At 38.1% G+C, this 15041-nt stretch overlaps 2 protein-coding genes across 2 annotated transcripts in view; one reads left to right on the top strand and one right to left on the bottom strand.

Annotated features, from left to right (window-relative positions):
- The window catches only part of LOC134806161 (high-affinity choline transporter 1), a 357022-nt gene that overhangs the window by 323580 nt on the left and 18401 nt on the right, over window positions 1-15041 (top strand). The gene's annotated exons all lie outside the window — the stretch shown is intronic.
- On the bottom strand, window positions 14122-14671 carry LOC134800040 (transmembrane protein 258). Its single transcript, XM_063772489.1, has 2 exons — window positions 14562-14671; window positions 14122-14482 (listed from the first exon to the last, which is right to left on the bottom strand). The coding sequence occupies exons 1-2, from the start codon at window positions 14565-14567 to the stop codon at window positions 14243-14245; spliced, it is 246 nt and encodes an 81-aa protein (XP_063628559.1). The 5' UTR covers window positions 14568-14671; the 3' UTR covers window positions 14122-14242.

The raw sequence follows: 15041 nt of genomic DNA, 5'->3' as shown, positions 1-15041 counted from the left end.
CGAAAGCGAAGCGGCCTGCCTGGCTAGAGCGCCACCCACTCACCGTGGTCTTCTTCAGACTCCTGAGGAAGACCACGTGCCCCTTGTAAGCCAATGCGTTGCGAGACTTTCGCAAATGATTCGATTTTTTTCGGGAAGGCATGGTAACGCGTATAAAATGCGAGTCCCAAATCGTTTGACTCCGCAAACGACCAGTGCCGGATTAAGATATTTTGATGCCCTAAGCATTTCTAGACCATGGTGCCCCCTCTCCCTGGGGTCATCGAGATTACATTGATTTTTTTTGGTAAGTTGAGTGACGTTCATTGCCGCATTACAGCTGAGAATGGAAATCAGTCACATCATTTTATCACGAAAAGTGACAGTGCTGCAGCAGTAACATTGCAACAGAGTAATGCTGCTGTAGTCGCCATATCTTAGAAAGTGAATGAAAACGCGAGCGAAGTGAGCGCGAAAATTTTTCGAGATAAAAACGCAATTTGATAGACAGTTGTACATTTTTACTTTTAGTATCTAAATCAGTCACATAATTTTATCACGAAGATTGGCAGTGCTGCAGCAGTAATGTTGCAACAGAGTAATGCTGTTGCAGTCGCCATATCTTAGAAAGTAATTGAAAACGCCAGCGAAGCGAGCGCGAAAATTTTTGGATATAAAAACGCAATTTGATAGAGAGTTGTAAATTTTGTCTTTTAGTATGGAAATCAGTCACATAATTTTATTACGAAAATTGACAGTGCTGCAGCAGTAACGTTGCAACAGAGTAATGCTGCTGCAGTCGCCATATCGTAGAAAGTAATCGAAAACGCGAGCGAAGCGAGCGCGAAATTTTTTCGATATAAAAACGCAATGTGATAGACAGTTGTACATTTTTACTTTTAGTATGGAAATCAGTCACATAATTTTATCACGAAATTAACAGTGCTGCAGCAGTACTGTTGCAACAGAGTAATGCTGCTGTAGTCGCCATATCTTAGAAAGTTTTTGAAAACGCGAGCGAAGCGAGCGCGAAATTTTTTCGATATAAAAACGCAATGTGATAGACAGTTGTACATTTTTACTTTTAGTATGGAAATCAGTCACATAATTTTATCACGAAAATTAACCGTGCTGCAGCAGTACTGTTGCAACAGAGTAATGCTGTTGTAGTCGCCATATCTTAGAAAGTTTTTGAAGCGAGCGAAGCGAGCGCGAAAATTTTTCGATATAAAAACGCAATTTGATAGACAGTTGTACATTTTTACGTTTAGTATGGAAATCTGTCTCATAATTTTATCACGAAAATTATTGCCAGGATCGCACGTACCGAGTTGAGTGGCGAGACAGTAAAACGAAGTATGAAATTGTTACTCGGCCGAGTACAAATTCCATACTTCGTTTTACTGTCTCACCACTCTACTCGGTACGTGTACCGAGCCCATCAGAGACTGCACTGCACTGATGGCCTAGCGGTAAGAGCGTGCGACTTTCAATCTGGAGGTCGCGGGTTCAAACCCCGGCTCGTACCAATGAGTTTTTCGGAATTTATGTACGAATTATCATTTGATATTTACCAGTTGCTTTTCGGTGAAGAAAAACATCGTGAGGAAACCGTACTAATCCCAATAAGGCCTAGTTTTCCCTCTGGGTTGGAAGGTTAGATGGCAGTCGCTTTCGTAAAAACTTGTGCCTATGTCAAATCATGGGATTAGTTGTCAAGCGGACCCCAGGCTCCCATGAGCCGTGGCAAAATGCCGGGATAACGCGAGGAAGAAGAAGAATTTTATCACGAAAATTGACAGTGCTGCAGCAGTAATGTTGCAACAGAGTAATGCTGCTGCAGTCGCCATATCTTAGAAAGTTATTTAAAAACGCGAGCGAGGCGAGCGCGAAAAATTTTCGATAAAAACGCAATTTGATAGACAGTTGTACATTTCTACTTTTAGTATGGAAATCAGTCACATCATTTTATTACGAAAATTAGCAGTGCTGCAGCAGTAATGTTGCAACAGAGTAATGCTGCTGCAGTCGCCATATCTTAGAAAGTTAAAAAAAAACGCGAGCGAAGCGAGCGCGAAAATTTTTCGATATAAAAACGCAATTTGATAGACAGTTGTACATTTTGTCTTTTAGTATGGAAATCAGTCACATAATTGTATCACGAAAATTGATAGTGCTGCAGTAGTAACGTTGCAACAGAGTAATGCTGCTGCAGTCGCCACCCGAATGTCACCTTTATCATATCTTATAATGTAATTGTAAACGCGAGCGAAGCGAGCGCGAACATTTTTCGATATAAAAAACGCAATTTGATAGACAGTTGTACATTTTGCTTTTAGTCCCAACCAGGCGCGAATCCAGGATTTCATACAGAGAAGGGATGGGACAGTTTTCTATCAGCCTAGCTTCGCATAGGGCTCGATATTTAAGGGTCTCAGCGAGGTTGTTTTCATACAGAAAAGATGCAAGAAAGCAGAGCTTGGAATTGACCAAGTGAATGTGAAGTGTGAGCAAGGCAGAAGGCCCAGCTGCGAAAGAGGAAAGCTTGGATTTGGATCCAAGCCCAAGTGTAATTAAGGCAGAAGATCAACTTTTCCATAAGGCAGAAGACCTCGCATAAGACCTTACGCCGAACTGCAAAAGAGTGGCTTGAAATAGAATCTATGCATGTAATCACGACTCGTCTACTGCTCGCTCTTTGGCTTCACTCGAAAGCGCTACTTGATAGGATGCTTTTAGTTTTCGGCTTTCACGGGGCCCCTTATAACACTTTGACAGTTAGGTCTCAGGATCGCGGCTAAGGAGCAACTGGGCTTGGCCGACAAATCTGGCGTGCAAGAAAGCAAAATTCGCTATAAAATCGGTAACCTATGTCGAAAAAATTGGCTGGCCGCAAGCCCGAAAGCAAGATTTTTTTCCATGACTTTGGGCCTCCGCGTAAGGTCAAATTGAAAGCCTACGTTGTAGATGTTCTTACGTACCCTCACTCTCTTACTTGATCCCTACGACCCTTCGTTATTAGATGGGTACATGTACACGTATAAAAGTTTCATGTAGGTACAGTCAACGGTAAAAATATGGGTTTAGACTACTTACTCAAAAATATGTCCCATAGTTCTTAATTCACTGACATAAGAGTTATGGGACATATTTTTGAGATGATTTGTACACCCATATTTATACCGTTGACTGTACCTACTCCACGACGACTGCAATGCTGATGCAGCCTGCGCGTTTTTTTTTGCCTACGGTTTTGGTGCCCCGGTACTTTGCTTAAAAGGGTTAATCCGGCACTGCGAATGACAGAGGTCAATGTTTTTTTCTCAAAGTACCCACCTTCGTGGCCATTATTAAGTGCTTAAATGAGGCGATACCTACGTATGAATATGGATTTGATATGGGTGCGATATAATTACGATTAGGTATAATTCATAATAGAGAAAATTTATAATTTTAAATAATTATGCAATTATACGCGTGTTGATATGTGTGTTTATTTTACCACTACGTAACTATGTAAACTCATTTTTAATTTTCTTGATTACTTCATGTTTACTCAGTTCCCCAAAAGATGGCACTGTGCAATGAGGGGCAATTAATTTACTGTCGTTTAATTTTGTTGTATTATTAGTTTATTAAATCTACATAATTATTCAATTATATTTGTTGATATCCGTACCCCCTCTGAAACTTAATTTGGCAAAATCTTTCCTCGGTGGCTTATTCATGTCACAAAGTATTAAATTCAGCGCCATCTGTTAGTTTACCAGGGTACTCATTTACTCAATAGTGGTAGCACATATTTGAAAAAAGTTTGCCCCTCCTTCCTAAGTAGCGCCATAAGATTCAGGGGCAAACTTAAGTCAATCGAGTGTTGTGGCTACCCCCCCTTATAGGGGTTGAATTTTTATAGCCTATAACCTGGCCGGGAATTTTCTCGACAGATTAGTAAAGTTTTCATCAAAATCCGTTCAGCCGTTTTCACGTGATGCGCGTTCAAATAAACAGACAAACAGATAAACAGATAAACAGACAAACAGACAAAAATTCTAAAAACTTTTGGAACGTGTTCTGTTATCGATTCTAAGTATCCCCAGCCAACTTTTTTTAAATATCTTCCATGTACAGACTTTCGACCGTCTTCAGCTTTATTATATGTATAGATTACATTTAATATTTGCTTCGGGTTGGTGTGGTGAACAATTTTGTGTTTCACTCGGGGGCAAATTTTGTTTAACCCTCATGCTTTGAAACCCTCGCAACGCTCAAGATTCCATTTCTATTGTTTTACAAGGTGGCAAAGTTGTTATTTAACCGCTCGTGCTAATATTGATACCCGAGCAAGCGAAAGATTCCAAAATTGAACCACGAGCGTATCGAGTGGTTCGAAAAACGGAACAAAATTTGCCACCGAGTGAAACACAAAGAGGGAAATATTTTATAGGGAAACATACCTAGAATAGAAAAGAAACACTTTATTGACAAACTGTGTGCAGTAGATGACAATTATACAAGAACATTGTCCCAACAGTTACCCGACATGGGCGTTCAATGTTTACTTACATCAGTTATATCTACTTAATAGGTAGGTACCTATATTTACATGCAAATTATGTCTTAAACTAATTAGTACCTACATACCTACATAAATATAGGAAAGGTACATACAGATACAGATATTGTTTTCAGTCGTATTTTATCGGAAACGTTCGTGATTGTCATGCTACTTCAACCTCAGTATTTTTTGTACCGAGACTGACTGAAATAGCACGACATGTTCGTACGTTTCCGTGAAAATACAATGGAAAATAATTATGCACTACATCTTAACATATTTACTTGTAGGTAGGTAACATCACGCTCCGCGATTGTTGCGCCATTTAGGGTCCTAGCCAAATTGGTTGTTCAATACTTACTTACTACGATACAATAGAATTTCCAATTAAGCAAGAACCTTAAATGGCAAAAAATTCCGTGTGGTGACTGTAGAGGCCTTAAGAGATTTCAGATTTTTTGTAGTACTTTATCTCGTTAATTAGCTCTCAGAAATGCACCATTTGGTGAAAAATATATTTACAATACATATGGTCCTATTTTCCCGCACTAGTGCGTAAAATAGCACTTTTGGTGTGATGTCAAAAGTTTAAAGGGGCCATATATATGTACTGTAAAACGTTGTACGATACACGTGCGAAAAGGTAATTCGCAACTCGTGTCGATTTAAAACACTCCCTTCGGTCGTGTTTTAATTTATCGCAACTCGTTTCGAATTTCCTCTTTTCCGCACTTCTCTCGTAAATAACTATTTTAGGTTTTAATAAAGGGTCATTTCAAGTTAGTCTAAACTTAATAAGTTTTTTGACAGAAATCACATGTTTGATACAAGCTTAACCCACATTTATAAAATTGGAATGCATTCCTTTACACCTCCGATGAATGAATTGGGAAGATGATATATTATAATCACAACTTGAGTGCAACCTAAAACTCTATCGGGACAACAGATTCTGGCCGATATAGGTATGTCGCAACTAGGGCTTCCAAATACCGGACTTCTTTCAATACCGGTATTAATACCGAAACTGTCTTCATCAATACCGGGATCCCGGGATCCCGGTATTTATTATGAATCGCTTAAAATTGTTGAGTTTTATTAAAAAAAGGCTCACTGTAACACCAGATATGTACATGTCCTTAGCTTAGGATATTAAACAATAATCGCCATCTGCAATAATAGGGAATATTACGCAAAACTCTGCATAGAGGGCGTCACTAACTCAATCACATGGCCTACAGTGAAACACGACAATCGAAAGTTCGGTTTCTACCTCTCTATCACTCTTGCTTATTCGATCGATAGAGTAACAGATAACGAAATTTCGATTTTCGCGTTTCGCGGTAAGTCACCTGTAAACAAACCGCCTTGAAGCATCAATGTCATAGTAAAACTTGTCAAAAAACTGGTTAAGGCGTAGTATGTATAAATTACTCTATGGTTTACTAAACAAATTAGTGCTACACTCTGGCGGCAGAACAGTGCAGTAATACTCCCTATTATAATTTCACCCTCCAGGTTGGCAATCAATTTTATCCGCCTTGTTGACTTGACCACTTTCACTAGTCACATTTTTAGTTCAACCTAATAAACCAGCCAACTATATTTATTTGACACCAAAAATTCGTTTTCTATAATACAATTCCTTGCTCATTTCTTTCCACTCTTTGATATAATTTTAAGAACTAACTATATTAATATCATATCCTGAACATCAGAATTCATCACCAAATATTTATCTATGTATATGCACCGATCTTGTTTCAATTAAATGAACTTCTTTAATTATTATGACGACCGGTCTGGCCTAGTGGATAGTGACCCTGCCTGCAAAGCCGATGGTCCTGGGTTCGCATCCCGGTAAGGGCATTTATTTGTGTGATAACACAGATATTTGTTCCTGAGTCATGGTTGTAATCTATGTACCTACATAGGTATGTATTTATCTCTATAAGTATGTATATCGCCTAGCACCCATAGTGGTTTACTAATATGTGGCCGAAAATTGTATGGCAAATTATCAGTACCCAAACTATTTTTCCCATAGTATAATTTGGCAAAACTATCAGATGGCAGACCAATGTTTCGCATATATAACATGTCGCAAATGATTATTTACAATATTATCGTATAGCAAAATATTTAGTTGGTCATGTTTCAAAATGTCTTTTATTGTTATGTCGAATGTATTGATAGGCATAAATTATTTTTCGCCTAATATTGTGAATAACGTACCTATCCCTGGGAGCAGTTTCGTTTTTAGGGTCATAAAAAAAACCCTAACCTACCTATCTCTGGGAGCAGTCTAGTTTTACGGGTCATAAAAAAAATTACCCTAACCTACCTATCTCTGGGAGCAGATTCGTTTTTAGGGTCACCAAAAAAAAAATAACCCTAACCTACCTATCTCTGGGAGCAGATTCGTTTTTAGGGCCATCAAAAAAAAATAAACCTAACCTACCTATCTCTGGGAGCAGTTTCGTTTTACGGGTCATAAAAAAAAACCATAACCTACCTATCTCTGGGAGCAATTTCGTTTTTAGGGTCTTAAAAAAAATAACCATAACCTACCTATCTCTGGGAGCAGTTTCGTTTTACGGGTCATAAAAAAAATGCTAAATATAGTTGTGATCCAATAAAAAGTATGCGAAATTTCAATTTGGGCAAACGTTATTTAACAATAAATAGTTAGGTATAATAAAACATTTGCTCAGTAACTATTTTTCTAAATGAATCGTGGTAAAATGAACATCTGCTAAATAAAATTGTGTTCAAATAAAAATTATGCTAAATAATAATATTCGTCGTTGCGCTTACCAAATCTGATATGTGCGAGATTTTAATCAAATGAATTAATACCTTATACGTTTAGTTACTAGGTAACTATTTGTCAATCAAAAATCGACCACATATCAGCTTTGGAAAGAGCAACGACGAATTATGCTAAGTATTGGTTTGCCAACTAAAAGTACTGCAATAAGTTGGTTGGGAAGTGAAATTAGGCGAAAAATATTTCGGCGAGATGGCAGTACACCACCCATAGTACTAGCTTTGCTTAGTTTGGGGCTAGGTTGATCTGTGTAAGATGTCCCCTAATATTTATTATACTTTTAAATGGGCAAGTAATATTCTTGATACAGCCGAATTTAATCATTTTAATGGAATTTAAACGGTATAATCGGCACATTTTCCTTGTTTTTGATAATACCGGGATCCCGGTATTGCATTAAAAAATACCGGTATTGAAAAATGCGTTTTCACAGACGGGATCCCGGTATTTCGGGATCCCGGGATCCCGGTATTGGAAGCCCTAGTCGCAACCAGAAAATTAGGCCCCAATATTTGACTTACAGGAAGTATGATAAGATGTTTTAGATGAGTTCAGTAAAGCCTATTGTTTAGTATATAAATATACTTACTGAATTGGTGCTAATAATGATTACTAAACGCGTCAACGCGACGCACACGATGAGTACGATGACGTTTTATATTTCCCGGATATCGCCGAAACTAGAAACAAGTGGCAGGTAAACAAAGCACAAGTAGGTACTTACCAGTAGCTCTCAAAGTCTACTACTTCGTATACCTATATCTAACAGAATTTAAATAAGTAACTAGTCAATAGAGTAGGTACTACTGCAAAGGTTTTGATCATACGCATTACGCAGTGCAAGTGTAATTTAAACATCATAATTTTTGAAGTGAAAACTTCTTTAGCGGCGCTGGGCACTTTTTGAGGTGGGGAAAAAATGATAAACTCGAGACAGCGTAAGGCGATCACGTAACCGTAAGGTTTAGATTAGATGGCCACTCATTTAGATGGCATTTAAATCAATAAAGAAAACTCAATGGCATTACATGAAAAAGGTTCTAATCTTGTACGGGATGAAATACGAGGATCTCACAGTTACATTCTAACTTTATATCACTCAAATATAATTCAATAAAGCTACATCTTGATGAAATCGCTAATAAAAGTGAACTCTAGTACTGGTGAATAAAACTCAAAATATCATGACCAAATATATTTAGATGCGAGGTCCAGGGCCGGATTAAGCATGTCGGGGCCACTAGGCAGTGCGAGGCTCGGGGCCCCCTACAGTCAATTCTGCACACAACATATTCAGTACAGGGAAATAAGTGCACTCGCAGTGCTAGTGTCATTTAAACGTCAAAACTTCTATACAATTATGACGTATAAATAACACTTGCACTGCTTTTGCTATCAAAATCATTGCAGACTTTTTTTGGTTTACCTCTATTCATACACCAGTCAAGCTAACATGTAGATGATACAGGGTCAACTAAGGAACCAAAAATAAACGCGAGCGCAGCGAGCGCGAATTTTTTTTTAACTACTTATATCGCAAATTGTGAAAGCTTGTTAAAAGGCCGGGTATCGATCTTCATCTGAGCCTAAAAGTCCGAAGTGCCCCAGTGAGGCGAGCCTTCATGCGAAGTCAAAGCCGTGCTTCATCAGGCTTCAGGATAAATAGTTGAGCACAGACACGAACCATTGTCCATTGTATTAAAAAGCGAGACCGCAGGCCGAGCTTGGCGCAGCGAGGCCAAAGGCGACTCTGAAGTAGAGATGTGGAACACAAACCAATGGGTAAATTGAGGTAAAAAGTGAGGCTGAAGGTCGAGCATTCCTATGAAAAACTGGGGAGACGTTCGTCTTCTTTCTTTTTCTTTGTTTTAACAATAGTCCTCGTGATTCTGAGTCGAAATAACCCAAAAGTTGTTGGTTGTTCGAGAAAAAGTGAAGCATTTTTCCTGAAAACCCCTATTATTACAACTTTACAACAGGTACGCAGAATACGCCCCGTAAACTGTAACGTCAATCAATTTCTTATTTCTTCAATTTTATTGCAGTAAGTATTTCATTAATTTAAAGAATGGATCGAAAAAAAACAAAAACAAAGCATACTCATTATTATAAGATTAAAAAATGTACTCATGAATTTTGACCCTATGGAACAAAATTTTTTTTGGTGCGCGCTGAGCCGCCGGGGCCCCCTAGCCGAGGCGGCGCCCCTAGGCAGTTGCCTACTTTGACTTAGGGTTAATCCGGCCCTGGCGAGGTCTGCAAGGTAACTTTACAATTTCTATTCGAATTTTAAACAATTAACGCTACAAATTTGAATTTCGAATTTTAAACAAGCTCACTGACCAGCAATTTCGGAACTAAAGTTTTTCAATAGAAAGGAGGATGGGTCAATTATACATAGTGCTGCAGACATCTTGGACTAGTCATTGAGTTTTCACTTCTGTCGGCACTCCCGGAGTGCAACCCGTTGTTTTTTTTTATTAGAAGTTTTACGTTTAAAATAACAATACACTGTGTGTTTGTGTGCGTGTGTGTTGCAGACTTTTCTTGGCTCTAGCATATAAGTAAATTCTGCGCAAAATCATCACTTTGAATAAACTTTTACAATGCGCAAATGTCCATGATAATATCTTCTTGAGAATCTTGAGAGTCTTGAGTCGAGCTTGAGACCTAGGTGTGAGGTGTCCTATTCGTAGCAAACCAAAGGTATGTATTATTAAAAGGTAGGTACCTATATTATTTGTATCCTGTTTAGTTAGCTTCGGCGGGTACTTACTTAATTCGCACACAGAATAAAGATACCTACATGCAGTGATCAATACTAAAATGGCATTTCATGATATCAAATCTGGCCACGGCATAATATTTATTAGGTATTAGGTATTATTATAAGAGTCAATTCATAACTTTCAAAAATGAATTCTTACGTTGCTTGGACCACCTTGGACTATAGGTAGTATTTTAATCTATTCTATGGTTTTAACGCTTCGCTTCCTATTCACAATGAGTACCTAAACTGGTTCCGAACTAATAGCAATCAGCGATCACCCTATCGAACTTCGTCTCTGATTGGTGGAAACAAACCACATCGTCAGCGTAACTTGTTCGCCGAGAATATTCTTGTTTACGAATTATTTACCTTTACATTACCATTACCTAATAATGTTGTAAAATACCTATGTAGTCAGCTAAACTGTGGAATGAACTGTTGCCTGCTGTATTTCCGGACCGATAAAACCTTCAAACTTCAAGAGAAGAGTGAACTACCTATCTTAAAAGCCGGCAACGCACTTACAACCCATCTAGTGTTGCGGTTGTCCATGGGCGACGATAACCGCTTACCATCAGGCTATTCCTCTGCTCGTTTGCCTACTGTACCTACCTATCATAAAAAATTGATAGTGACGTCTAAAGTGGCCAAATATATCGCAATAGATCGATATTCGGGGAGGCCTATGTTCAGCAGTGGACGTCTTATGGCTGAGATGATGATGATGATGAGATCGATATTGCATTTCCTAATCCCGATACATTTTTAGATTACCTATTCCCATATGTTTGGCCACCTTGGTCTTCACTTAAATAACTATTTGATACTGACTTTACTTCGACCACGTACAAAAAGATTTCAACCCTTTGGAGTTTAATCTTAAAAAAAAATCTTAGTGGAGCTGTATCAGAATCTCTAAAATTTCAAGGGTTTTTTTTAATATCACCTCGGTCACGTAGCCTATGGACGCCAAGCTGCAACTCAAGGGGTTATATGCGCTTGCCGACCGTTTAAAAACCTATCCACTCCTTTTTAGAAGAACCCCATATTGTAGCCCCTCGTGATCACCTCGGCAGGGAGTAGGGAGCTGAGGGGCTACCGCGAAAACGAAATTCGCAAATTGCGGGGATCTTTCTCTTTTACTCCAATGTAGAATTAATTAGAATTAATTAGAGTGACAGAGAAAAATGCCCGCAATTTGCGAACTTCGATTTTCGCGGTTATAGCCCAGATTCCACAGCCGGAGAGTCGCTCTCTGCGGAAAGAAATTCCTCTAAACCGGCTATGAGCTGTGCTTCGTCTTAACAGACCAGTTCCATAGCTTTGATACTAACATATCAAAGCTATGGAACTATTATATACTGGGCGTTTTGAAAACGTCAACATTCGATTTTGAAAACAGTTAAAAATGTAAAAAAAAAAACAATGTTATTGTCTAGTAAATAACTAAATACATTTAGCTAGTTTGTTACTGCACGACACCTTGCACTTTGTGACTATGCGCTGAAACTTGGCACAGTTGATTCTTAGCTGGTCATGAGCAGATACAGACCGGGAGACCTCGAGAGCCACGTCTCATTTAGTGGGGGGGAGGGGGGGAAGTTCGACGCCGCCGCGCTTCACTTGGAGCAACATTTCTCTAAAACTGTACCTATTAGGGCATGTGATATATCATTTTCGGTTAAATTAAGGATGAGGAATTTTTTTTTGGAACCAAAACAATGCACTTTCTAACAAAAAAAAAGCATAAAGTAGAAAAGACTAAAAAACGTATTTTTGATTTTTTCATAATTACCAATTTTTTTTTAAGTGTAGCAGGAATCTGAAAACAAAAAATACAGTCGTAAAGCTACACTTATTACGTTTAAGAAAATATATAGTTTATTATACAAAACTCTTGATAAATGGGAGATAAAAAATAATATTAAGCGTGGGCCAGAGTGATCTCAATACAAAATATTATGAATGTGGGAAAGTTACTTATAATTTGTTCTACAATCGTTTATTTTTCAAGTTATAAGAAATCTGAAACAGATTATTTACGTAAAAGATATTTTTTGCTGTGGGCTACCGTTTACGAGTTATTTACGAAAAACAAGAAAAATAAACGATTGTAGAACAAATTATAAGTAACTTTCCCACATTCATAATATTTTGTATTGAGATCACTCTGACCCACGCTTAATATTATTTTTTATCTCCCATTTATCAACAGTTTTGTATATTAAACTATATATTTTCTTAAACGTAATAAGTGTAGCTTTACGACTGTATTTTTTGTTTTCAGATTCCTGCTACACTTTAAAAAAAAAATGGTAATTATGAAAAAATCAAAAATACGTTTTTTAGTCTTTTCTACTTTATGCTTTTTTTTTGTTAGAAAGTGCATTGTTTTTGTTCCAAAACTAGATTCCTCATCCTTAATTTATCCGAAAATGATATATTACATTCCCTAATAGGTATAGTTTTAGAGAAATGTTGCTCCAAGTGAAGCGCGGCAGCGTCGAACTTTCCCCTCCCCCCTCACTAAATGAGAGGTGGCTCTCGACGGCTCCCGGTCTGTATCTGCTCAAGACCAGCTAAGAATCAACTGTGCCAAGTTTCAGCGCATAGTCTCAAAGTGCAAGGTCCCCATACAACGGTGTGCAGTAACAAAGCAGCTAATTGTCACTAAACAGCCGAATTCCTTTCCAATCCTCGGGCTAAATACGACATGTACAACTGTCAGATTTCGCGTCATCAGTTTTCTATTTGAATATGATTTCAATGTATTACCGCCAAGGCCGGTTCGGTGCAAATCGATGATGACAATGACTTTATTTAGGCACGTCATTCGGTATGTTTACGGTTTAGTCCATTGGTTGACTGGTAGAGAATGCCTTGACACATTCACTGCCAACATTTTCGTAGCTCGTACGCTCGTAGCCGAACCCAGCGTTTTCCCGCCTTTTAGAGGGAAGCGACTACGAACAGAGAATCCGCCGAGCGGGTTCCCGGCACTCAATGTGTTAAGGAATTAAGACCGTATTTGTATTGTACTCAATGTATTGAAAAAATCATAACACTCCTTTTTCTTTGCCGTAGTCGGGTAAAAATAAATAGGTAAGTTTGGATTGCCGTTTGTCAAGGGGCAACTAAGCGTGCGGTTTCCAAATCGGAGGTAGTGGGTTCGAGCCCTGACTCAACACAATAGTAACATTTTTCAAAATGTTTCTACGAATGTACAGTAAGCAAAACAATTAGCTTACCAGTCCTGTATACAAATATCTAACAGCTTTGCTGACTGTACCTAAATGCCACCACATGTTAAATAAAATAACGCCTTTCGGAATATAATAGCAAATCTGAGTATATTGCTAACTTTGCAAGGATCTTCTACTTACTCTGTATCTATACAGTCGCCATCAGATATATCGGAGCAGCCGAGGTGCTCAAAAATATCTGAACACGCACTCTAACGCCTTGACAATAGAGGCGTGTTCAGATATTTGTGAGCACCTTGGCCGCTCCGATATATCTGATGTCAACTGTACCTACATTCTAAGTACTTACCTATTCAGTGCAGTAGTCCAAAAGCATCTTGGCGTCCGGTCTGATCCTGCCTGTTGGCTTTCTTCTTGTCATTCCCTCAGTGTTGAGGATCTTGACATCATGTCCTTCTGTTGAAGACCAGATTTCTCCATAGGATTCTGTTCCTCAACAAGAACATGGCCTCATGCAATTTTAATTGCATAGATGCAGTACTTCTAGGCACACTATTTAGCAGGGTGTGGGCCCTGAGGTTAAATGCCTTCAACTTTACCTGTCATTATAATTCCTGTCAGCTTGCTTATTTTTCATTTATTTTTTGGGCAATTAATTATCGTTTTGTAATTTAGGTGACCCGAGTACAATCTAGTCTTCCCTAATATATTTTTCAAGGTCATTAAGAAATCATTGGGTCCAAAAAAACTCTTTAATTGGAATTTTGAAAGAAAACAAGGCATGTAGATAGCATAAACTTTACTCCTTAAAATATAAAACATTTCTCATCAGAGACTGTTCAGTCCCTCTCAATCTCCCAGGAATGGTGCATAATAATAACTTATAAACTAAAACTTGGCGAATGTTACACATATATCCCTACCCACAACAGCAAGAATAGGATTCCAAAGCCAGAGAACAGAGCAGCGACGAGGGACAAGAGAAGTTCCTTAAACAAGTCCCGGTTGCCTTTAGAGCTTGTGACTTCGTACACGAAGAACCACGCCGTGAAGAAGATGCCAATGCCCAGGAGAAGCATCGTTAGGTGCGGGAAAATCGCCGGGTTGATAGGCGAGGCATAGCGCACCATAGATTCGATTTCCAACTAGAAACAAAGTAAAATAATGAGATTCATGCTTTAATAGTGATTACATATGCAAAAATTGGAAAGAAAAAACACTTACAGTCATTTTTATGTGGTTTCTAATTAAGAAAAAATACACGAAGCACGAACGAAAATTGACAATCGCCGGCCAAAGGAAACGTCAGCGTTTAGGGCACTTTCCGTTATACGCAGGATGGAGTGAGTTAAAAGAAATGAATATTGATTGTTACTAGATTTGATTATTTAAATTATTTGAAAAGTTAAATTTAATAAAATTTTATATTTTGTGTTGTTGTTGCGTGTTATATTAGTATACATTTAATCTACATTGAAGGTGCTATTAGATTAATCAGATGAATGCAGTCATGCGTACAATGGAATGTTATGTGTAACAAATGCGTTCATAAAAAGCCATATTATAGATTGTGGGCTATAAAAAAAATGTGCTGTGTTTTGAATTGTGCTTATAAATCAGGCATCTTATTTTGTTTCACTTATCAAATATGATTTATTTCAATTCAAAATTTATTAAAATCTTGTTAGTTTTTTTTTTCGTCCA

Source organism: Cydia splendana, chromosome 2 (assembly GCF_910591565.1).
Source record: "Cydia splendana chromosome 2, ilCydSple1.2, whole genome shotgun sequence".
Classification (NCBI taxonomy): Eukaryota; Metazoa; Arthropoda; class Insecta; order Lepidoptera; family Tortricidae; genus Cydia; species Cydia splendana.
The sequence above is the reverse complement of the archived record's forward strand: the minus strand, read 5'-3'. Positions and strand labels throughout refer to the sequence as shown.